General features: G+C 39.5%; 1 protein-coding gene across 5 annotated transcripts in view; it reads right to left on the bottom strand.

Moving 5' to 3' along the window:
- LOC127365638 (E3 ubiquitin-protein ligase SH3RF3-like) overlaps positions 1-23,788 on the bottom strand; it is a 90,369-nt gene that overhangs the window by 12,253 nt on the left and 54,328 nt on the right. For 3 of the 5 annotated variants that reach the window (XM_051403943.1, XM_051403942.1, XM_051403944.1), the window contains 6 exons: positions 20,427-20,522; positions 12,947-13,270; positions 11,598-11,713; positions 8,735-8,905; positions 5,228-5,511; positions 1,792-2,117 (listed from right to left, as the gene is read on the bottom strand). In XM_051403943.1, coding sequence (XP_051259903.1) covers positions 1,792-2,117; positions 5,228-5,511; positions 8,735-8,905; positions 11,598-11,713; positions 12,947-13,270; positions 20,427-20,522 — 1,317 coding nt within the window. The remainder of the gene's footprint in view (positions 1-1,791; positions 2,118-5,227; positions 5,512-8,734; positions 8,906-11,597; positions 11,714-12,946; positions 13,271-20,426; positions 20,523-23,788) is intronic. The other 2 variants (XM_051403945.1, XM_051403947.1) reach the window with 1 other exon arrangement.

Here is a 23,788-nt window from a genome sequence, read left to right as displayed (position 1 = left end):
AATAAGGGTCAGGCTGAACATTGTTTTAAAGGAATAATATGATCATATAGCATTTTGGGACTGATTCTGAGTATTTTGTGCCAATACTCAGTATCTTTAAATGTGATCTATTGGGCTACCCTGACCATAAACTGTGTAATATTCTAGTTTTCCTGCGGAATGTTAATCTTGTCAGGGCGTAACAAGCTTATGAAATAGCATTTTTCACAACTGGATTGTACAACTACAGGAAAATCCATATTGAGAGCTTGTTTTGGCTAAAGTAGCAGCTCATTTAGACTGGGTGAGGCAGGTCATCACATGAGATTTATAGACAGCTGAAAAGAATCTTCCCAAAACAAACTATAATGTTTTTTTAGGCAGACATTTGATTTACTTTTTTTAACAAACAAACATATTAAGTGGTTGCGAGAAGATGGGAGCATCCTCTGATATCAGAATGACATGAAATGACCGACTGATACTCGTGCTTTAACGACCTCGTTCCAACTTTTATGAGATATATTCAGTGTATGAGTCATAATCCTGAATCCAAGTTCAAGCCATCTTTGAGTGTGGCGATGTAAACAAGGCCACTGCCTGCTGTTCCATAGTCAATGAGCTGTTTGTCAGCTAGCCATAGATTAGCTGTCCCAGACAGTGGAGCCAACAGTGAAACAAATCGAGCTGAGACAGATGCAAGCTTTCAGTGCCATCCTTCACTGTCAGCTCAGCCCGATTTAACATCCAAAGCTTTAACACTGCAGATCTCACAACATATAGGATGGCATTCAGCATCTGTGCCAGCCGCCTGGGTGAATGACACTCACTGAGGTAGGAGAGGACTACACACACACACGCACACATACATACACAAAATATATGAACAATGAGTTTTATTTACAGGATGACTAAAACGTCTGCAATCAAAGGAAGTGTAAATGTTACTTATTATCTGTGTGGCCTGAAACAAGAGGGATTGTGTTCTCTTAATGGAGATGTGGACTTAAAACACATTCATATACTCGATTAATCAATTTGTCAATTGACAGAAAAGGAATTTGCAGTAATTGTGATCATTGATTGATTGATTGTTTATACTAATTTTAAATCCAAAGTGTCAAATGTTCAATAGTTTTCAGTTGTGAGGAGTTTTCTTTGTCTTATGTGGGAGTAAATCAATACAATGTCAGCTATTTGAAGACATCAGGTTGGGCTTTAGAAAATTGTAACAGATACTTTTTACTGTTTTCTGACATCTTATAAGATCAACTGATTAACTGATAAATCCAAAAAATAATAAGCAGATGAATCTGTGATGAAATCAATTGTTAGTTGCAGCCCTAGCCAGAATGCTGTTTCCTTCTTAACCTGTATTGATATGCACAGTATGGTTTATTTTGTCTAAGTTGGTCATTATATGAAAATACCTTCCATAGATACTACAACATGTAGCATCAATCAGTATTCAAGGACTTATTTTGACATTAAGAGTTGTGATTTTCTTTTTTGGAGAACCAGATTTTGCACAATCTGTCTTGTCTTTATGTACTCGGGAAAGTGATTTTTCATAATTCCAAAAGCAAGTATAAAGTTAATGCATTCAGCTCTTGATTATTCATGTGGAGAAAATAATAGGAGCTGTATTGAACTAACAAGAAATCTAATTATTATATTAGTCAAAAAGTAGTGTCTATTTCCACAGTGGGGTTTTCACAGTGATCACTGATATAGTAAAACTTTCATATCTTAAAACAAGCCATTGATAGATGTGCTTTGTAGTTTTTTTTATATTGTAAGGATGAGGCTCACCTTCTCTGCTTTGGGAACGAGGCCACCCTGGCTGGGGGCGTGGGAGGGGCCCGGCAATGGCGGCTGCAGGGGACTGGCTGGCTCCCCGTTGAGGAGCACTGCTGACACGTTAGGAGGCGTGAGGCAGGAGAGAGGGGAGGAGAGGGGCAGGAGGGGCCGCGAGGCTGGAGAGGAGAGGGGTGAAGGTCCTAAGCTGGGTCCCGGAGACACCATGGAGAGAGGACGACCCGATTGGCCGGGGCAGCGTGAGGGGGAGGAACTCTGAGGGCGCAGGGGGGAGATTGCCACTGTGGGACGCTCTGGGCTTCCCGCAGGAGGACTGTGAACTAAAACAGACACAAACCCGTGTGTGTTAGTATAACTGTGAGAGCCTTTTAATGAGTGCATCCATCAGTCATCACTAGCTCACCAGAGGGAACAAGCCAATATTTTGGGAGTTGGACTGTTACTACATTTCTGAAGAGAAAATTGGTATCAAAATAATTTGTCTCTGGTATCTAAGTCTGTCTGGTCCACCCGCTACTGTATGAAGACACGGTATGTTTATAATAGGCAATTAACACTATTATAAAAACAACTGACTTTCAAAGACAGATGATCCCTGCATGGTTCATTCAAGGTGTAGCCAAACTACTGGATTGTTTAAGTGCCAAATTACATTGCTGTAATGTCTGTTTTTATGTACTGAGTAATGCAAAAGTGCAATTACTTGACACAGTGTTCTGCTTAAGTCTTACTGTCTTAAGACCCTGGCTTAAGACACACTCCAGAGAGATTGCCTTGTCTTTCACAGAGATACAGTAGATTATAGTAATTATTATAAATTACTTATTTAAAAGTGTGGAGTTTAAGTTTTTACAATTCACCTCACTTGCACATCATTGGTCTGACTAAAACACAAAGAGAACGGGCCAATCTGAGAGGCTGAGGTCCAAAACTCAAACCACGCTGCTAAAAAATGTGGAAAAAATAGAAAGTACTGTGAATAATCTAAGTTTAACTCGAGGCCCTAATTCTGCACAAACTCCTTTGTAGAAATAAAAAAACTGGCTGTGATGTCCTGAGTTTGGACCATTTTTCAGCCTTTCAATTTGTATGAGGACATTTGCTGCTCACGAGGATAAAAGTACACAGAAAATACACACCCACAAAAGCATACAGGCAGGCGCGTGCACACACACGCACGCACGCGCGCACGCACGCACGCACACACACACACACACACACACACACACACACACACACACACACACACACACACACACACACACACACACACACACACACACACACACACACACACACAGGGTTGCTAGCCACCTGCTCTTCTACATTGCAGTACTCAGGCAGAAATCCATAGAGAGCCACGCTGGTCATGTGATAAAACCACTAAATGCCAGAACTATGCACATACTTTATTTTGTAATGGAGACCAGATGTGTGTCTGTTTATGTGTATGTGAGAGAGAGAGGGAGAGAAAAACAGAGGGAGAAAGAGGTGGAATGGTGAGAGGCATGAAGCTCTGTCATTACGCCTCCATAAAACAAAAAGCACAGTGATGTCATTCAGCTGTGTTTGTGAGCCTGAGCGTTCACTTGTGTGTATATGTACGTGGGAGAGCACATGTGTCTCTCTCTCTCTCTGTGTGTGTGTGTGTGTGTGTGTGTGTGTGTGTGTGTGTGTGTGTGTATGTGTGTTATTCTTGGCAGTTTGCTCACAGTGTGTATTCTTCACTCTCCCAAAAGAAACCTTGGCCATTATTTTCTCAGAGGGAGAAAGAAAAGATACAAAGAGAAAGCGAGGAAGGGGAACTGGAGAGTGGAATAGGCTCTGAGTGGAGAACAAGGCCGATATGATGTGGACCTTGCTCAGAGACAGGTGTGTGTGTGTGTGTGTGTTGCTAAGAACTGTGTGTGTGTGTGTGCATGTCGGGCACAAACAATACCACTGCGTGATTAGAGCTCCTATTAATGTGCACAATGTTTGTTTGCATGTTGTAACACTGCAAATGTGCTAAATTATTCTACTGTGAGTTACAATATGTTCTTGTAACTACTATTGTGTTCAGTGACGATTCAGTGGATTCATATAGTGCAGAGTAGTGGATGGGTACATGATGTGTGCTTCCAGCAACATCTATTCTCATACTTGTAGTAAGCCTAACCCCCCAAAAAATTGGTAGTGAACATTTTGCAGATACAGGCCATATGACTATCCTCTCATATCATCACATCTGGCAGAATTTTATTTTACCCTAAAACATATTTTGTCAGTCCAAAAGCAAGAAAGCAATTTCTGTGTGGAGTTTTGTTCTTCTCTATTCTGTGTTTTTTCCCCAACAGTCAAAATACATACAGGTTAGGGCCTATAGGGGTTTCAGACGCTGACATTATAATTGCAATCTCCCTGGTTCGACTTGTATGTCATCCTTCATCTCTCTTCCCTCATTTCCAATCACCTCTGCTCTGTCTTCTATCTTAAAGGAAAAAAAGTAGGTGGGAATGGGATCTTTTCATGTTCTGTGATAGTTATAAGATATAAAAATTGGATTGGATGGACGGAGAATGGTATATGAATTGTAATTCAAAAGAGATGTGGTGCATATAACTCAGTATGTATCAATATTGATTGAATATATTGATATATATATATAATGCATGCACTTTATGGCCAAAATATATGTTGTTCTGGGAAAATCATCCACGTCCAACTATGTTGCAACTGTTTGTGGAAGACTTTTTCCTGTTTCAACATGACAGTGTCCCTGTGCATAAAGCAAGGTCGATAAAGATGTAGTAAAGATAAAGAGCCCTGATGTCGACCCAATTCAGCACCTTTAAGACTAACTGGATTCCCATAGTTCTGGAATAAGATGCTCAACAATCTCATAGGATTTTAATGTCCACAAACTTTTGGCCATGTGCTATATGTGAATGCCACCAACTGTATCTTATCCGTCTAATTCATTCAGGCTTTCATCCAAATTTTTTCGTAGCTCTTTTTTTTTTTTTTTTTTCCTTTTTTTTGCATATGACTAACAGCATTGATGAAACTGGAAGTTAAAGAGGCCGCTGTGAGCACACGCCTGCACATTTTTACAGCGCAGAGGCTACTTGAATTAATGACTGATCAATATTCTATTATTCTGTAATCAGAGATCAACGGACTAAAATGCTGCAAGGTCCCAAATGATCTGGACTCTGCTCCTTTAAACCTGTGGGTTGGTGAACGGTCTTATCGCAGAGTGTGATGCTGAGGAGCATGAAGTTTGAAAAAGACCACAGACAGAGACATCTCCATGTGATTAAACACTTCCCTGAACCGATGCAACAAGATCCACCTCAAAGAGATTATAAATCCTTTACTTAAAATCGTTTGATGTGAAAATTAAAACCCACTATATGTATTTCTACAATTGTGTGCAGTTTCTGCTTACCCAGCTGCATTGAGGTGCGTGCCTGGTTAACGGTCTGCTGACTGGAGCGCAGGCAGTTCTTCAGCTGGGCGGCAGCAGTTTGTGGCGAGGAGGCTGGACTGACGGTGTTGACAGAGTTGGCTGAGTTTACCAGTGGGGTGGAGGGACGGGGAGAAGAGGGCCCTGGGGACCCTGGGGACGAAGGGTTGGAGATTTTACTCCCCGCCTGACTGCACCCACTGCCTCCTCCACCTACTGGACTGGACAAACCTGAGCCTCGAGAACCACCGACTCCAAATGGAGCCCTGCAGAGGAGAGAGAGATATTGATTTTTACTTTCATCACATGTTAACGCTTAACGTTATTGCTTTAGAAACAGAGGTCTTCCTTTGATAAAAAAGAGGGAAATATCATAATAACTATCACATGGATTGCCATGCAATTTCAAGCAGATATCCATGGCTCCCAGAAGATCTTAATGATTTTGTTGATCCTCTGACTTTTTCTCTAGCAACACCACAAGGTTGACATTTGTGGTTTTGAGTGATATATCTCAACAACAAGCCATGAAATTTGGAACAGACACATGATCATCAGGATGTATTAACTTAACAAGTTAATCCCCTGACATTTCCTCTGGCTTCATCTTCAGGTTCATCTTGAATTTGTCCAAAACTTTCTTACTTGCCACACTGTTGACATTCATCAGCCTCAGCTGCATGCTAACAAGCTAAATTATGCTTGTGAACACCTGCTTATCACGTGTTAACATTGTCATCATCATGTTAGCATGCCTATGTAAGGACTTAGCCCAAAGCAATGCTGTGTCGAAGTACGGCCTCACAGAGTTGCTAGCATGACTGTGGACTCTTAGTCTCTTGTGTTGTACAAAATGTTAATAGGCAGAATTTAGTCATAATAGCAGAGCAGCAGCTACAAACGGTACTATTATGCTCGGTCAAAGTCAGTGATTTCAGTGCTTTTATCTGGCCGGTGGATCAGCACAACATAGTGACCTACTGTAACATATATGGAGCTGCAGGCTGCAGAGTGCTGAATGGCAGAATAGTGAGCTGAACATTATTGACTCGACGGTATTCACACTCTTATGGCCGCCCATCGACTTCCTGTCACATACATACAGAGTTATGGCTTTCTGTGTGTGTGTGTGTGTGTGTGTGTGTGTGTGTGTGTGTGTACCAATGAAAACAGCGAAGATATTCACAGATTCTTTGATTTGAGGTTTTCCATGAACACAAATTTTAACTGCTCATTGTGTGCGCTGGGTTTCACGCATGGACTTGTAAAAGCCCATACAGATATTTCTGTCTGCTGTCAGTAACTTTAAAGACTTCATACAATAGACAGTCATCCTTTGAACCAGAACTGCATTCTTGAGTCGTCTGAACCGGCATTTTTTATGCCATTATGACATTATATGCCATTATTAAATCCAGTATAACAATAATCCAAATTAATTCATGCAGTCTTATTTGGAATCTGATCGAATTGTGTATATGTACTTTAAATCTACTACTATATGTTTTTATCAACTATGCTAATAAATGACACAACTAATATGCAAATATTCAAACTGCACTTTCAAAAAGAATGACACGCCTATCTGGCTGCCTGTATTGGTCCAACTCTACAATGTGTGTGTGTGGTGTGTGTGTGTGTGTGTGTGTGCATCTTTGGCAGCCTCTCATTATCATATTGAGAAATTTCTGAGCTGCACTGCAGACAAAGGAGGAGGGAGAGGTAAGGGGGGAAGGATGGAAGGAGGGAGAAAGAGAGAGTATGCTTGCGTAAAAATAACAAATTGCCTCTCATTTGATTACTCACCCATCCTGCTTTTCTCTCTCTCTCTCTCCTCTCTCAGATTGCATAACTGCAGTATTTGAAGCAGCCATTCATATCCACTGTAGAGGGACACCTGCTGTTTTTGCAGCCGTTTCATCTCTTTGTATCATTTTCTCTTTCTTTTGCTTTCTCTGTCTCCGTCTCCTCACTCTGACACTTTTTCAATATCTTCTATTTCAATTTCTTCCCATCTTTCCCCACCCCATTCAGCCATTTACCCTTTCCCCCCTTTGCTTATTTTCTTTCTTTCTCACATTTTCTGTCGATCCTACATTACTATTTTCTTTCTTTTTCTATTATTCTACTTCTCCCTTGCCTTTACTTTCTTCCTCTCTTTTTCTTTGACTGCATCAAGGAGCAGAATACAGATTAGATGAACAGCCACTGCAAATGTTTTCACGCATACAGTAATAATGAGGGTAATTAAATTGCCAAATATGATTTCAGTACACTCATTCTTCTGTTTTATTTGGTTTTAACAGCTATGAGTTACAGTGTTAAGGGTGCCAAAATAGATAAAATAAGTATAATGACAATGATAATGATCTACCCTGAGTATGTCGTAGTCAAACATTAGAGCCGGTATAAACTGACTGTTTTGTATTTTAGATTGTATTTAAACTAAATTTAAAAAATATCTCAAGTCTGACAGTGTTTCCTAGTTCCAATCTAAATCTGTGAAGATACATTTTTAAGGCTCATCCTTGCATTTTTTTGTTGAACATCCAGCTTTACCAAAAAGGGATGGATTGTTTAAAACTGATTTTCACAAAATTTTCCATTCTAATACAAAGTGGTTTTGTTTTCTGATGACAAGGGACATTGTAGTAGTAGAGTAGTTTACAGTCCCTTCCTGGTAAGGACTTTTCAGAATGTGCTTCTGGTGTGACCAAACAATTTTGTGGTGAAAGCGGAATCGTGACAAAGTGTGTTGCACAGTGCGGAGTAGAGGCTGAAGTAGGAAGAATACATTATCAGCACGAGGAATACAGTAACCGCAGATTTTGCCTCCGACATCTCAAGCCCAAAAAATAGCTTTTTCGGTGTGCCTTTGTGACAAGAGGCACTCTGAGAACATGGAAACACAAGCGCAATTACATGCCATAAAAAGTAGCCAAATTGCACTGCTCATGCCTAATCTGTATTCGGCTTCAGTTGGAGCCAGGAAATTACCATGAAAAATTACAATGTAAATTACAACGACTGTGTTAGTGCTTCCACTTCCTTTGTGTGAGGACAAAATTAGGGGTCTTAGTGTGATTGTATTGCACTGCTGGGTTCACATGACCAAACCAAAAGAACTGAATGAGAAGTGGAGCAAGAAAATGATTGCATTGGCTTCAATGCAGAAAAGAAAAGGGACTTTTTGACCACCTCTACCGACCCCTCAGCCCTCACACCTGGATGAGGTAGTTAAAGTTACATTTACAGTAGAAGCTCGTTACAGCTGTGGCAGGTAGGGGTGTTGCAGAAGAACGCTTTGAGGGGACATGTGGTTGTTGGAGGGATTAAACTTGGGTGGTGTGGTCTCTCTGGCAATTTAGCCACTTGAGCAAAGGAAGTGAAATATTGTACTGTACTTTAAGCTTCATCAACAACCAACCACTACTCTGCTACTTTCTTTTATCTGGATGCTGAAAGGACATAGTTCCTAGGGACACTGACCTGGACACAGGGGTGACGTAGTTTCCTGGGAAGACACCGGAGGCAGCAGTTCTCAACGAGGTGCCTTTGAACCACCCATCTTGACACTTCTCTGTCACCCGATACATCTCCCCTTTCCTAAGTTCAAGCTCGTCGGCCTTCTGGGGCTTGTAGGCGTACAGAGCCAGATATCTGGGGGACAAAGGCAACAGACAAAATGTAAAAGTAAGTCAAATAGTAAAATCATTATCTGCAGGAAATATCAAGAAACTGTTTATCTTTATCTCCCATGTGGATTGTCCCTAACATGTATTATGCAAAGTAAGCAAAGCTATTACAAATGCACAATGCAAATAAATGAATAAGTAAACAAATTAATTAGCAAATCAGTCGTTTGAAAAACAAGTACAAATTTCTGTCAGTGTGTTAAGAAAGGAGCAGAGAATAGCAAATTTCAACACTATTTAACTTGAATGGAAAAACCAAAGAATAACAGCCTTCACACTGTTGATGCTCAACTCCTTTATAAGACCATCAAACATTTTTATCTACAATAGCATCTTTGTCAGGTCAAAGAGAAGAACTGTGCAGGGCGATCCTCCCACCACATACCATCCATTTTCCCAGAGTGTTTCAAGCCTGTTTTATGTCAGTTTCTCTTTAAAAAAAGATGGCAAAGAGGGCTATAAGGTTCAAGGTCCAAAGTTAAAACACAAGGACGCCAAAACTCTCCCACCACCGTAAATCAGGATTGTTTTGAGAAACAATAGACTACTAGACCATTCCTCTTAAAGGCTCTCAACCTTTTTAACTTAACAAGTTAAGTGAATGTACTTACGCACACTGACATATACTGTTGATAACAGTAAATAGAAATGTTTAAGATATAGTTAGGATAAAGTTTCTCTTAGGAAAAATGACTAATCCTAGTACTTTTTTGGACTTTATTTACCAGGTAAATTATCTGAGCATACATTCTCTTGTACAGTAAAATAGCCTGCTGTTTATGAACAACAAGAAGGTGGTCTTTAGGGATATTATAGTATGGATCTCCTTACATATATTCCTACTAGCAAATAATCTTTATGCAAAGATCAACAGACAAATAAAAAAAAAGAAATACACAAATTGTTTATTCAAATGTATTATGATAAACCCCCTTGAGATGCACCATCTCGTTTCCAAAGGGGTCCTAATAAATATCACAATCAATACATGACAACAAAATACAATTCATATCATGTTAACAAGAATCAAAGGCTTTTTGGGATATTATATGTTATATTGCAATAAACTATAACTATTACAAAAACCATTGTTAAAAAAGATCTGAATCATAAAAAGCTGATCCAAGATGCATCAATGCTGTAATAACGCAGCGTAGCCTCTGATTTGACTAACAAGGTACACTGATAAATATAGGACTTAGCATCTTACTATATGTGACCATGTATTATTGGCCCTGTCGCTGGGAGACATTCGTAGTATTTAGTGCCAGACTCACAGACAGAAGACGATAAGACCACACAGTAAACAAGCCCTATATGCACTGCCTCCCCGTTGCCATGGTAACAGATGTGGGGACCGTCTCCCGTCTCCCCATGGCAACAAGAATAGTTGCCAGGTCAAGATGGAAACGTCCGACCTCATCAGTAGAACAAACCCACTCCGGACGTGTGTGTGTGTGTGTGTGTGTGTGTGTGTGTGCCTGTCTGTCTGTGTGTGTGTTTGCTACTTGGAAAGTGATATTATTAAAGCTGACAATGTTGCTGTATTTGTCTCACATCCTGCAGGCAAGACACCAATAAACAGGATGCATTCCCTGAGTTTAGACTAACCAAATATCCTCACTTTCCAAAAATATCCAAAAATGTCCTCACTCTCAAGGTCTAGAACTCAGACTGGTGTGCACAATGTAGTACAAGAGCATAAACACACACTCACCTTGAAGAACCCATATCTTTCTGGCAGTTACCTGGTAGATTAATTACGAGGTAAATTATAGAACAGTCTTGCTCAGCGCTGGCGTCTCACCGGCCATCTGGATGTGACTAGTGAGGTTACAATTCCACAAGAGTTTAATTGTGTTTGTGAGTGTGTGTCTGCTGGTTTTTGGCTCTTAATCCATTCAAGAAATGCTCAACCTGTGAAGTAATTTAAGTCAAATGCAAACTTCCAGCTGCAGCCTGTATAGCCCTACTTTATTTGTCTTATGTATTCGTAATGAGTTATTCTACCCGCTCACTATAATATCTGTATGTAGAACGTTTTGACAAATTTAAACAGACAAATTATTTAAAAAAGCCACCTGCCAGAGTTTTTGGGAAGCCTAGGGAGTTTAAGATGCTGATCCTGCAATCACACAACATCCCCATCTCTCTCTTTCTCGCACCCGTAAACTATCTGTCCGCTATGAAATAAAGCAGAAATTCCTGTAAACGCATGAAAGCTGCACATATTCTGAACTAAATGTATATCCAGCACTTAATTTTTTAGAAAGGACTAAGCACCTTATTGTTTGTTGTACAATAAAATGCATAGTACAGTATAAGCCACGGCTGTGCTGTTGAGAGCCTTGTTATGAAACACTGATGTAAGCATCATCACACAACTGAGGGAATACTGTTTGACTGTATTTTTCCTTTCTGAGGGGGATTTCATCCTTGACCAGTGGAGGAGTAAATGTGGTTGCAGAGGTGGTGGAACGTGGCCAATAACTCTGGGCACAAAAGAGGAAATATTTTTAACGCTGCCAGGAGGAGGGTTCTGAAATCATGCTCGGATCTCAGGCACATATCCACTCTGTTGAAAAACAGAGCAAGGGGATGGAAGGAGGGACCAGGTCGCAGGTGGGCGAGCTGACAGCACCCTGAGGTGTACTCACATGTTGAGTGGCAGCTGCACCTTGGCATGGGCCAGCAGCTCAGAGGTTATAGATGCCACTTTTGGGGGCACCAGTACCCCTGCCGAGGAGGGAGAGGGACCTGGGTGAGATGCATCCTAAAGACACAGAAAGATACACAGATTGAAACTGAGTGGTTTCTATTTAAAATGAAATATTACTTGCAGTAAGTGGGTATCCTGGGGTGTTATTCAAAAACACATTTAACCCAGGTGTGAATGCAACCAGAGGCAATAAATGTAAAAGCAATGTGTCTCCAGTCTACAGCTATCAAAAAGAGGAATGATTTTATTCACATGGAAATGACAGAGTAGGTGATAGGGGAATTAGTTAATAAAATCTAGTGGAACAAAGTGAACAGAGTGAACTGGTTTGTGAATGTGTGTACAGTGATTACTTAGAGCCTGTCCAAGAAATCCGCAGGGATTGCAGATACTGCATATCTGCATCAGCATATATGTTGGCTGATGTAACATGCATTGCAGTACAAAATGTCAAAGACATGTTTGAGGTTGCTTAGAAACAGTGACACCATTATATTTGTTACTCTGCATTTTGTTTTATTTTAAGTTTATTTTTCAACTCCCAAATATCTGGCTGAGTCTGTGGGAAGCAGAAAGATAATTGGCCAATATATTGTAATCAAAAATATTGATTTGGTCTCAAAAACCTGATATCAGTCGAGTTATAGGTGATAGCAATATCAATAGTTTTTGACTGAAAATGGCAGGTGTGCAATATTTTGTCCCAAAATTCATTGTTGTTGTTGTTGTTGTTGTTGTTCATTGTAAATTAAAAATACAATACAAAACAAATATTCACTATTTGTTCTTATCAAGTTAAAAAAGTATTTTAATATTTTGACCTAAATATGCCAACATGTTAGGTTGTTGTACAACAAATAATCAATAATAGCATCATTATCAGCATATCAGAAGTTGTGTAATAGGTTAATATAAACAACATTTAATCCGAATACTATTTGAAGTAATTAAGTACATTTACTTTTCTACTTTTCTTCTACATTTTTGAGGTAGAAGCACTTCAGATTCAGATTTAGATTTTATACACAAAACAGTGATCAGTTTATTAAATATGATACGTTGTTAAGGATTCAAGTTACTTAGTTACCAGATTAGATCCATCCCCATCATAACTTTACTTTTACTTAAAGGATCAGTGTGTGGGATTTAGTGGCTGGGAATCCCACAAAAACGCGAACAACTCTATCTACAGTCAGTGTTTGGTTTGTCCATTCTGGGCTACTGTATGTGGTTCATCATAGTGACCTATTATAGCATTGCAGTGTGTATATATGTTTGTGTGTGTACCTGGATGCGTGCAGCGGCTCTGGGGTCAGAGGAGCTGATGAGGACCGGGTGGGAGATCTCCATACTGTGTCTGTTGTTAAGCTGGGCGGCCCTCTGGCTGACAGACAGCGCAGAGAACGAATGCCTCTTCTTGGCGTTTTTCTTCCCTTCACCTCTCCGATGGCCAGAGCCATTTCCATTGGACGGGGAGGCGCAGGGGGAGGGGCCAGGAGCGCAGGGGCCAGGAACGCAGGGCCCCAATGGGGCTGGTTCAGAGCTCGGACCTGGAACGTTAGTTGGTGTGGGTTTGTCGATCTCCATCAACTGCTTGGCTGTTTCATTTAACTGAGAGGAGAGGAGAGGAGAGTAGAGGAGAGGAGAGGAGGGCAGAGGAGAGAGGAGAGGAGGGCAGAGGAGAAGTTCAGGTGTTTGATTTCAGTCCTCAGTGGTTCACATCCATAACAACATCTCCAGCACTCACAAGGAGAAGTGTGTTTGTGTGGCCTTTACACTCTGGTTCTTCTTGGCAGCTTTTCAAACCAGCAGCGTAACAATCATCACTTACAACAACTGGTCTAGTGAGACTCCCTCTGTGAAACACACACTCTCACTGTCTCTCTTTGTCAAATACACCCACACAAACGTTCCCTTTAGATTCTTTCTCTCCTCACTTTGGTTTCATTTCCATTTCATATTCCTTGTAACACATTAAAAGTTTCAGTTATTTATCTAAGATTTAAAACAATTTAAAATGAACTTTTTTCCTACACTAGGACAGTGTTTGGTGTTGGTTCACCTGTAAGAATTTAAGGATGTAAGTCACACAACTACATTTTATACCAAATCCTTCATTCAATTAATCAAAAACATCCTTAGCTGAGTAATAACAGAAATGACAGACACTTTCCCAAGCTTTCTTTTTCCAATTTAGCTTAGCTCTGTGATTCTTTTAGTAGTAACACAGCTTACTAAATGTTTCATCTTTGCACTTTAATTTAGCGAGTTATTATGTTTCAGATATAACATTCTGTAAGATTAGTATATAGATTTCTGAATGACTGCAGCTTGAGATCTGCTCACAGACAATGAAACAGAATTCAAAACAGAATGACAGCGAGCTTATAGAGACAGCAACATGATGAGGATTTGTATAATAATAATAATAATAATAATACACAGAATAACCCACAAAAGTAATGGGTGGGTGACTTGAAGATCTGTCATCTTACCCTTTTCTAATGAGGACCACAATGGAAATAAGCTTTTAGCTTTATTGTGTTTTTTTTATCCTTAACAACTTTAATTGCATGTCAAGGCTGGGCCATCACAGTCTTGTATTTACTTTTAGTATTACCAAATAAATGTAAGAAGTAAACACTTGTCTAGCAGAGTACATAATTAGCTGTATGCACTGAATGGTCTGGTCACAGCTCTGGATTTTAATAAAGTCAGGAATAAACACCTGGTTTAAGTTACCACAGCCTACTCTGTTACTGCATGTTTTAATGAGAAGTGCAGATGTCAAGCTCCAGCTATAAAAAAAGCTTTGCTGATCACTATATGTTTATCTCTTGCCATTTAGAGCTTCAGCTGTTAATTAAAGGACCAGTGTGTAGGATTTAGTGGTTTCTAGAGGTCCATTTGGGGCTACTGTAGAAACACGGCGGCTTAACATGGTGGACTCGGTTGAAGGATCCCTTTGTAGATAAAAAAAACCAGCCCATTCTAAGGTAACGAAAACACAACAATTCTTATTTTCAAGTAATTATACACTAATGAAAAAATATCGATGAATATCCTCGCAAGTGTTACACACTGGACATTTAAGATTTGATAGGGGTGGCAGAGGAGAAAAGGCATCAGTTTGTTATGATATTTCAGAATAAAATAAAATTGGAGCAAAAGCAAAGTAGTCTCTTTTCATGTTCCCCAGCATCAAATAAATCATTGAATTTATTAAATCCAGTATTGACGCAGTATCATTTGAGTGAGACATCTAACTTTATGAGCACTAGACATGTAAAACATGCAGAGTGTCTGACATATTGCCCTGGCAGACCAGTCCACCAGTATTGAGGGTGAGGTGACATCTGTACTCTTAATCTGTGCTGCTCATTTGTGGACACCGAAGAGATCAGCTAATTTCTCACCGACAGCAACAAGACATTTATTATTATTGTTGTCCAGTTCTATCACTGCCACTAGCTGCCATTCCACACTGCAATTAAATTTGCCCCATTAGCTAGCTGGAGTTGTTTATCAGACTGGCATGAACAGGTGTGGGAATGTGAGGATGGGGGCTCCATAAACAATTTAGTTAGGCAGCAAGTTGCAATATTTTATAAATGTTGAAAAAGCCCAAATATGAGCTATAATGACATTGTGCCAATGTGTTTTCTGCCCTGTGGCTGTGAGCACATCTCGATTTTAAACAGTCTATAACTGGGAAGCTCTGTGACGGATTATTAAGTGTGTATGACAATTATGGAGCGTCGCTGTAGTTTAGGAAGACAAAGAAGTCGTTTTATCGTCACATGTTCCGTGTCCAATAATTAATCTATACAGTCACTAGAAGCAGGCTTGTCCTCATTAATTCTGCTTACTCCAACACTCACACTGTTTCTCAATGTTCCTGAACTACCCGCTGCTTGCAATTTGACTCCCTCACCTCCCCAGCCTCATTCAGCAGTACCATTAGGTGCGGTTTCAAGGGGTTGTTTCTTTTATGTGCTCATGTTCATTGAGGTTGTATATCTCAGGCGGTGTAAAGCTCACATTGTTCCAGAGCATTGTAAAACCACCAAATTCAAATTAACTGTTAAAAGAAATATTTAAAAACATGGATGCTATATGCACAGTGCATGAACAGTACAGTACATTTGTAACATACGTGTGTGTTCAACACTTGCCTAATGGAGGTCTATGTATAGATAACGTTCCCTCTGTGCACTGTTCAACACTTGTCTCTGGAGTGTAAAAGCAAATGTGTAAAGCAAATATTACGCCTACAGTCGATGTATTTAATGACCGAAACATCCATGTAAACCTTTTGTAAGGAAAGTCACTGTGTAATCTTGGTGAGACGTTAAAGGGAATGGTCTCTAAGTTAATTGTTGGTCATTGAATTTGGTCTTGGTCTGAAAAGGCAACACACACACACACACACACACACACACACACACACACACACACACACACACACACACACACACACACACACACACACACACACACACACACACAGGTCAATGTGAAACAGGGACACATGAACTAAGACACACACACACACAACATCTTCAGCTTCAGCCATCTGACAAATTTACATCGCAATCATGTCTGCTTAGCGCAACCTTAAACTCCTGCACAATCCCTGGAGAGAAAGTCAAGCATTTCTTTCTGTGTGTGTGTGTGTATGTGTGAGGGAGTGTGTGTGCATACAGCACTGACCCATTTGGGCTCAGTGTTGGTGATGTCGCATTTCCATATTAATAGATATGCTAATCAAAGCCAAATGCTATGCTAATGAGCATGATGGATTGATGCTGCAGATATAACTCAGTTTGCTCTCATGGGGCGGACCAGAGGGGACACACACACAGAAGAGAGAAGGTCAGTGAGGCAACAAACTCAAAAACATAGCAAACTGCAACCAATCACCAGTCACTTTTTACCCATGCATTGAAGTTCTTCAGTAGATACCAGTCACACAAACACACTCCATACACACCAATGCCTGCTCGTGTCAGTTTCTCTATAGTGCCCGGTCACACTGCAGTAAGGGAGCTAAGAGAGAGATATTGTTGATAGAGACAATTCTTCACTTGGTGCTTTTTGTTGAAGGAAATCTCCAAGGTCATCTATTATGTTCTGAGATAACTGTACTCTCTGTACTCTGTGTCTTTTGGAGGGTGAGCGCTCTCTCCGGGTAACACTGAGACCTCAAGCTGATGAGCTGGTATCTGCACTGCGAAAAGGATAAGCCTGCAAGATACATGCATGCTCATGCACACACACACAAACACAGGTGTGTGCCGACTCCCTCCTGCTGCAGAGACAGTGGGATGCATGAAGAGAAACAGAGGGAAAGAAAGAAAGAGATGGAGGTGTCCTTGACATGGGTTATAATGTCTGACCCAAATTCATCACAAAGCTGTCCACAAAAAAAACAACAAATAAGCCTGCATGCAATAGGAGTATTTGCATGAATCAACCTCAGATCTGCTCAAACCCTTCCACGCTTAATTCAAACTCATCTAAACTGACATGACATCCAACTGAACCCACACCAAACTTCTAGCGCTCCTTTACTTATACAACACAATCCAACCTACTCAACACACCCACCAGAAAGTCAAGTCTGGTATATTATATTTATAACAACATGAATCCACTCCAGGTGCATATGAACTCAACAAACGACCCGAACCTTTACCTCATTCAAATACAGATGCACCTACCTGAACCCAAAGGAAAACCAACTCTAAGCACGCCCACACACATTAAATCCACATATGACTGCCAAAATTAAACTCACATTCAGTAGTGAAATTCTTTTTGCAGTTAGCTACTGCAATTTATTCTTAACAGTTTACAAACACATTATAATATTGTTTTAACAGTTTACATTGAAGTAAAACAGAGACATGCTAATGGAAAAGTTTTGTATCAGTTGGCCATAAAAGCTCCATATTTTTTGTATGGACTATCAAGAACTGTATATCTGTCTTAACATTCACACTGCCTTATCAAAGAAATAACTATTTTGGCACTAGTACCAGAACGCAGGTATCACTGCTATCACCCAATGAAGATGTTCAGACTGACATCAGCACTATGTCTAAAACCGCAGCCTTTCACTTCAATTAGACCACTGTGTTGGCACAACAGGGTAAAAAAAAAATTGGTCTTTTGCCAGAACTCAGTGTAACCTCAGGCGAATCAAATATTTGTAAATGCACATTTCTGGAAGATTACTTTGAAATTTAACTGCAAAATTGTACTTTTTGCTTCCTGATCACAGAGAAAGAGGATAAAGTTACTGTCTCTGTAATAACTTTCCAGAGTTGTGAAATGCTTCCTCATTAGAAACCACTGTTTTTTTCCGCTGATAAGCCTTCAAACTCACATATGCATATTTTCGGTCTGAATATCCGCTATGGGGACACACAGTAGCACCTTCTTCAAATGTAGTGACTGCCAATCGCTTCCAACACTTCCCATGTAATTTGGACTATTTTGCTGGCATCGCTATCATCTGCAAACCCCTCATCACCAATATATGTACTCAGACTGCCAAATATTAACACAAGCAGTCTGCATTCACATCTGAGTGGTGAGACAACATCTATAAGAGGCACTATACTTATCCAACGAGACACACACACACACACACACACACACACACACACACACACACACACACACACACACACACACACACACACACACACACACACACACACACACACACACACAGATCCGCAGAAGTCCAGCTGGGCCCTTCTCATTAAATTCTCACTGCACACAAAAACACACATGCACACATGCACCCACACCCACACCCACACCATGCCCCTGTACCCCTGCTGTGTCAGAGTGATGGAGAGGTCTAAATTATTGATGCATCGCTATCTAATAGGAGCCCCTGTGCGTCTGTATGTGTTCGTCCCGTCTCTCTGCCTATAATCAGCATCACCTAAGAGAGTCATTTGGTCAAACAGCTAATTTCAGGGACATGATTGGGTAGCCAAGAGTCAGGCTGCAAACACAGAGAGAAAGATGGATAGCTAGATAACTACTTTATTTATCCATGGGGGGAAATGTGCATGTCACAGCAGCAGTACATGAACAAACCACACGGTACAAAATATAGTACAAAAACAAATGTCAAACACCAGTACTAAAATTAAAGTGAAAAAGGACGCGCTTGTAAGCACACCAATGCATACAAGTTTGCAAACCGCAGTGAGGTGTGCAAAAGGAATGTGATCCTAAGTTAAAAAGATGTACTGCACTGAGCAGAGGTTACAGAAAATGTCATTCTCACTAGGAACACTGCATCTAACCTTATGAGAGTCTTATTATCTTGACAAACACACATACATAACAATACTTCCCAGTTTGAGTGAACCTCCTGCCAGTTTTGAAGGTTTCTTCATTTGTTTTCAACAGGGCCATAAGAGAATTGGTGTGTTCATAAATTTGTGGTAATGGAGACAGAAGAGAAGCTTTAACAACAGCAAGAAAGAAGGAAAGACACATCCTTCCAGTTTCTACCAATACTAAACCTTTTTACCATGGCTTAAAAACCTTAAATGTGATCCACAGCAAATTGTGCATGACATTTTTTTTCAGTTGCACGAGGATTAAAGTAAACTATATTTCACTCTTGACAGGCATAGCACTATGAAAGAAGGTAAAATGTTTGGGGTGTTGGGGGTTTTATCCTTTTACTGAGATGAAATCCATAAAAGGAAACTCCACATCAGCCTAGTTTCAAACAGCTGTGTTAATATAATATAATAAAATAAAATAAATATAATTTGAATTTCTGGAGCAATTTTAATGTTTTGGTTGTGTTTTCTTTCAGATAAGTAGTAAAACATAGACGCCTCAGGGCAGTTTAACACACCAGCACCTTTTTCACAGAGAACAATGAACACACAATGCACCTGCTATTTGACTGCAATTACAATGTCTAACATTGAATGAGTGTTCAACCTTTTGGAGTCAGACAGCGTCTGATCTCTGCTCAACCCAGGTCAGGAAGGTTTTTAAAGAAGCTTTGACCCATTTAGACCAACTGCAAACACAGATATAGATTCATTTATAACCATGGTTGTTTGCATACAGTAAGGACTTGAACACACAGTTAATATCTATCTATCTCCTCTGTTACATCCTGACCTCAAGGCATCCCTTTCTTCAGCCCAGGTGGAAAAAAAATAGATAATATATCAGAAGTTACCACCGCCAATGAATTTAGACAAGACCTACGTTTATCAAGACAAAAGTTATTGATTATAGCAGGAGCGGCATGGTTGGTAACAACATATTATGCAACACTGGCTCAGAATACCATTTAGTTCAAATATATTTGAAACCAGGGAGCACTAATTGATTATTTGACCATACTGTATTTAGGATATTACTTTTTCACTGGTGATTATTCCACTGATTCATGTGCTCTTCTCTAATAAAATCTGAATAAGCCAGCACCCACTTATATGAATGATGAGGAAGCCAAACAGCACTGATATCCCAAGATTATCATAGTGGGAATGTTTCCACCCATATAAACAAAAGATTCATGTAATTTCTTGTCAAAGCAGACAGGATATACTTTCGCCTAGAGACAGAAAAGCCTTTCTGCCTCCTCTCTGATAAATGAAAAAACTGTAATACCGGTGTTGCTGCTGCAACATTACTGTTGCTTTTACAGCTCTTTCTGTAATAACTTGATATGTGAGTGTCACTGTGTTTGTAATGTCTGTGGGTTTACCTCCACATAGAGAATGGGGAAGATGCCAATCTTGTCTCCCAGCATGCCTTCTGCCCAGTTCTCGTCCACTCGCCTGATTACAGTCAGAACCTCATCCTGGACAGAGAGGAAATGAGTGAGACTATGTACATACACACAAACATACACACTGTCAATACAGCATGTGTGTCCAAATAGCTTTTTATTTATTCTAATAAATCACTGCTGGAAAATATTAGTTAAAAACACAAGCTATTGATCAGAACCTGGTCAAAACAAAGCATCTCAAAAGCTCCAAGTAGATGTTAGATAGACGTTTAGTTTTTTTTCTGATTTGCTGTGATACATAAATCTATAAATCTCTTCTGAAATGGTAAACTAAAACTAAACTAAATCCTTACAATGTTTTGCTAAAAGTTTCCTCATATTTTGTATTTGCTTCTGTTGGATTGGCAAACAAAGCAAAAATGGCAAAGATTAAAACATATAGATGTTCTTGCATGATGTAGCCTGTTATAAAATATTAAAAAAATAAATCACACATACTGCCCATTTTTTAAAACACTTTTCCAAGGCTTACATACGTTTTTAAATTTATAGGCGACTACTGTTTTTTAGTTCATTTTTAATATGAATCAATCAACTGCTTTTCAGTTCAGTTTAGGACAGATGCTGCTTATCCCTTCTGTACACAGACCCCCTAAGTATGTGTATTTAAAAAAACAGCCTCATATATTTTATTTTACCTTTGATGAGGCCGACTGGTGAATGGTTCATTGTTATGCAGAGGATTTTGGCAGCACTCTACAGTTTTGGAGCATTTAAATCTTGAAAAATGTGAGGTTTAGTGAATATGAAACTGTGTGGAAAAATGAAAATGAGCAACAATTTTGTATGAATACTGATGCTGTTTTTGCTGTATTGTTACCTTAGCACAATGTGTGCGATTTTTTGCACAGAGCTACTGAATGAGCTTTCCTATGCCTAATGTAAATATACACTGTATATACCGTAGGGATGTATATTGCCAAGAATCTGGTGATACGATACATATCAGAATAAGCAAGCAGTATAATGCGATTTAATTTTAGGAAAATAGTATGCAGAGAACACCATGCATCATGTGCATAAAACGTTTTTATGCAACCAGAACAGTAGGATGTGCATTTGTACACCCACACAAAAATCGACAGGGTTTTTTTTTAATATTTTCTTACACCCCTAACATACAGTATGATATAATATTCTCTTTTCTGTTGTATAATATTATCAAACATGCATGGAAATGTGTGTGTGTGTGTGTGTGTGTGTGTGTGTGTGTGTGTGTGTGTGTGTGTGTGTGTGTGTGTGTGTGTTTTGAATAAGGAACACACCCACAGACTTAATCATGAAAGTATTTGCTCCTCTCCTAACATGAATAGGAAGGTCTTGGTAAGACCATTAGGGACGGAAGTGATAATGCTGGTAAATGACTGTGTATTAGTCATACTGAGTAATTACCTCTCACACTGAGAAAACAATATCACACACACTGGTTCTGCATGACAACGCGCATACAGAACACCACAGGGGCATGCATTACTGTGTGAGTGTTTGGCTTTTTGCAATCTTCAGTTTTTAACCTGTTGATTAGTTTAGCCCCAAAATAATGAGAACCAGAACGCCTCATCATTATCTGTTAATCTGCATGTAGAACGCTGTGTGTTTGAGACAAGGGGGTCTACAATAGGACGATGCTTTGCATTGCTGTGATCAGTCTCAAAACACCTACAGTGAAGTGTACAGTACACTGTAATTTAATAATCTCTCTCACTCTACAGACACACAGCAGAGACAGAGCGGATGTGTAGAGCATTCATTCCCAGCACAAGTGAGTCTGTGTAACAGCAGGAACAAAATGATAAGCTCTGAAGAACAGCAGAGTATACGGAATACAAATGACTGTTTACACCAAATCCAAACGGTCTTCCCTCATCTTGTGTTTATTTCTCTATCTCCATCCTTTTCAAAGTATAATTGTAGTGATACTTGGGGATGATTTTGAGATGGCAACTTTAAAACATTTTGGACCAAATCTTAAACAACCCCTAGAATGCCTACCAAACTCTGACTTCTACAAATTAATTTTCAAAAACATTGAGAGACCCACATTAGGGAAAGGACATGAAGACAGTCAGACACAAGGATAATTAGTCTAAATCCTAAATGCCATTGACTTTTAATAGATCCAAATAGAGAAATACCGCAATACAGGCAGCAGCATGATGCTCTACTAATTAAAAAGCAGCCTTGTTCAAAAAGAGCAGAAAACCATCTCCTGTGATGTTGATGACACACTACGTGATCAGAACTGATAGCGAATTTGTTCAGATCCCTTCGAGAATTAAAGTTGTTGACACACAAAACCCTACCCTATGAAAAGAAACTGAATATATATATATATATATATATATATATATATGCTCACTGATAACCAAGAGGTTCCTCCCTGACTACAGCTAGTGAAAATATATGTTTTATTATTACTTCAGATATGCCACCAGCAAAATCATCACTCCACTGTACTTTAATAGTGGGTAGAAAGTGTTTGTTGTACAGCATATCATAAAAAGAAAAGTACAGTGTCAACAGCACAACATAATGTATTACACGATAAATAATAATCACAACATGGACAGCAAAGCGCTGAATGTATCCTTCCAGTGTGAAGGATTATACTGAAAGCATTCATGCCCTGCCTTAAGACTCCATACTCCACAGGAAAAAAATGGATTAGTGTGGAACAGTAATTCTACGGTTTTAGGGACTTTTCTATCTTTAAAAAACTTGGAGCTTGTTTCTTTTCTTCCAACTTTGTGGCATACAAAAGGAAGAATTTGAATATAAAATATCAGTTGCCAACATCATTCCAAAATATCAGTGTCAGTTTTTCAGACATTTAATAGCGTCTTCAATTAAATCCTCATGGCCATGGTAGTGATCAGGAAACTTGTGCAGGCAGCAGCTGCTCCTGTATGTTATCTCAATCCTTAAAATACCTCATATCAGACCCACCAACTTAACAGAGCTGGTGACTGATACCAACCACTGAAATCCCTCTCAATAAACAGCATACAATTCTGTTTTAAAATCCAAAACAAAAGCAAGGAACGATACAGCAAAACACTACAAAAGTATAAATGTCCAAAACAATCCTTAAAATATCAACTTCCACAACTGAAACTGGATGTTACTCAGAGCATATGCCTCTTCCAAATACTATGAAACTGATTTTCTGCCATTACCAACTCATTTCTTATGCAGAAATGTATACCCCTCTGTGACTCTAGCACAAAAAAAATTCCCAATGTACTAATAAATAACACATAAATCATCAACCTTTG

Source organism: Dicentrarchus labrax, unplaced genomic scaffold, assembly GCF_905237075.1.
Source record: "Dicentrarchus labrax unplaced genomic scaffold, dlabrax2021, whole genome shotgun sequence".
Lineage (NCBI taxonomy): Eukaryota > Metazoa > Chordata > Actinopteri > Moronidae > Dicentrarchus > Dicentrarchus labrax.
Note: the sequence above shows the minus strand (reverse complement) of the source record. Positions and strands in the feature narration are given on the sequence as shown.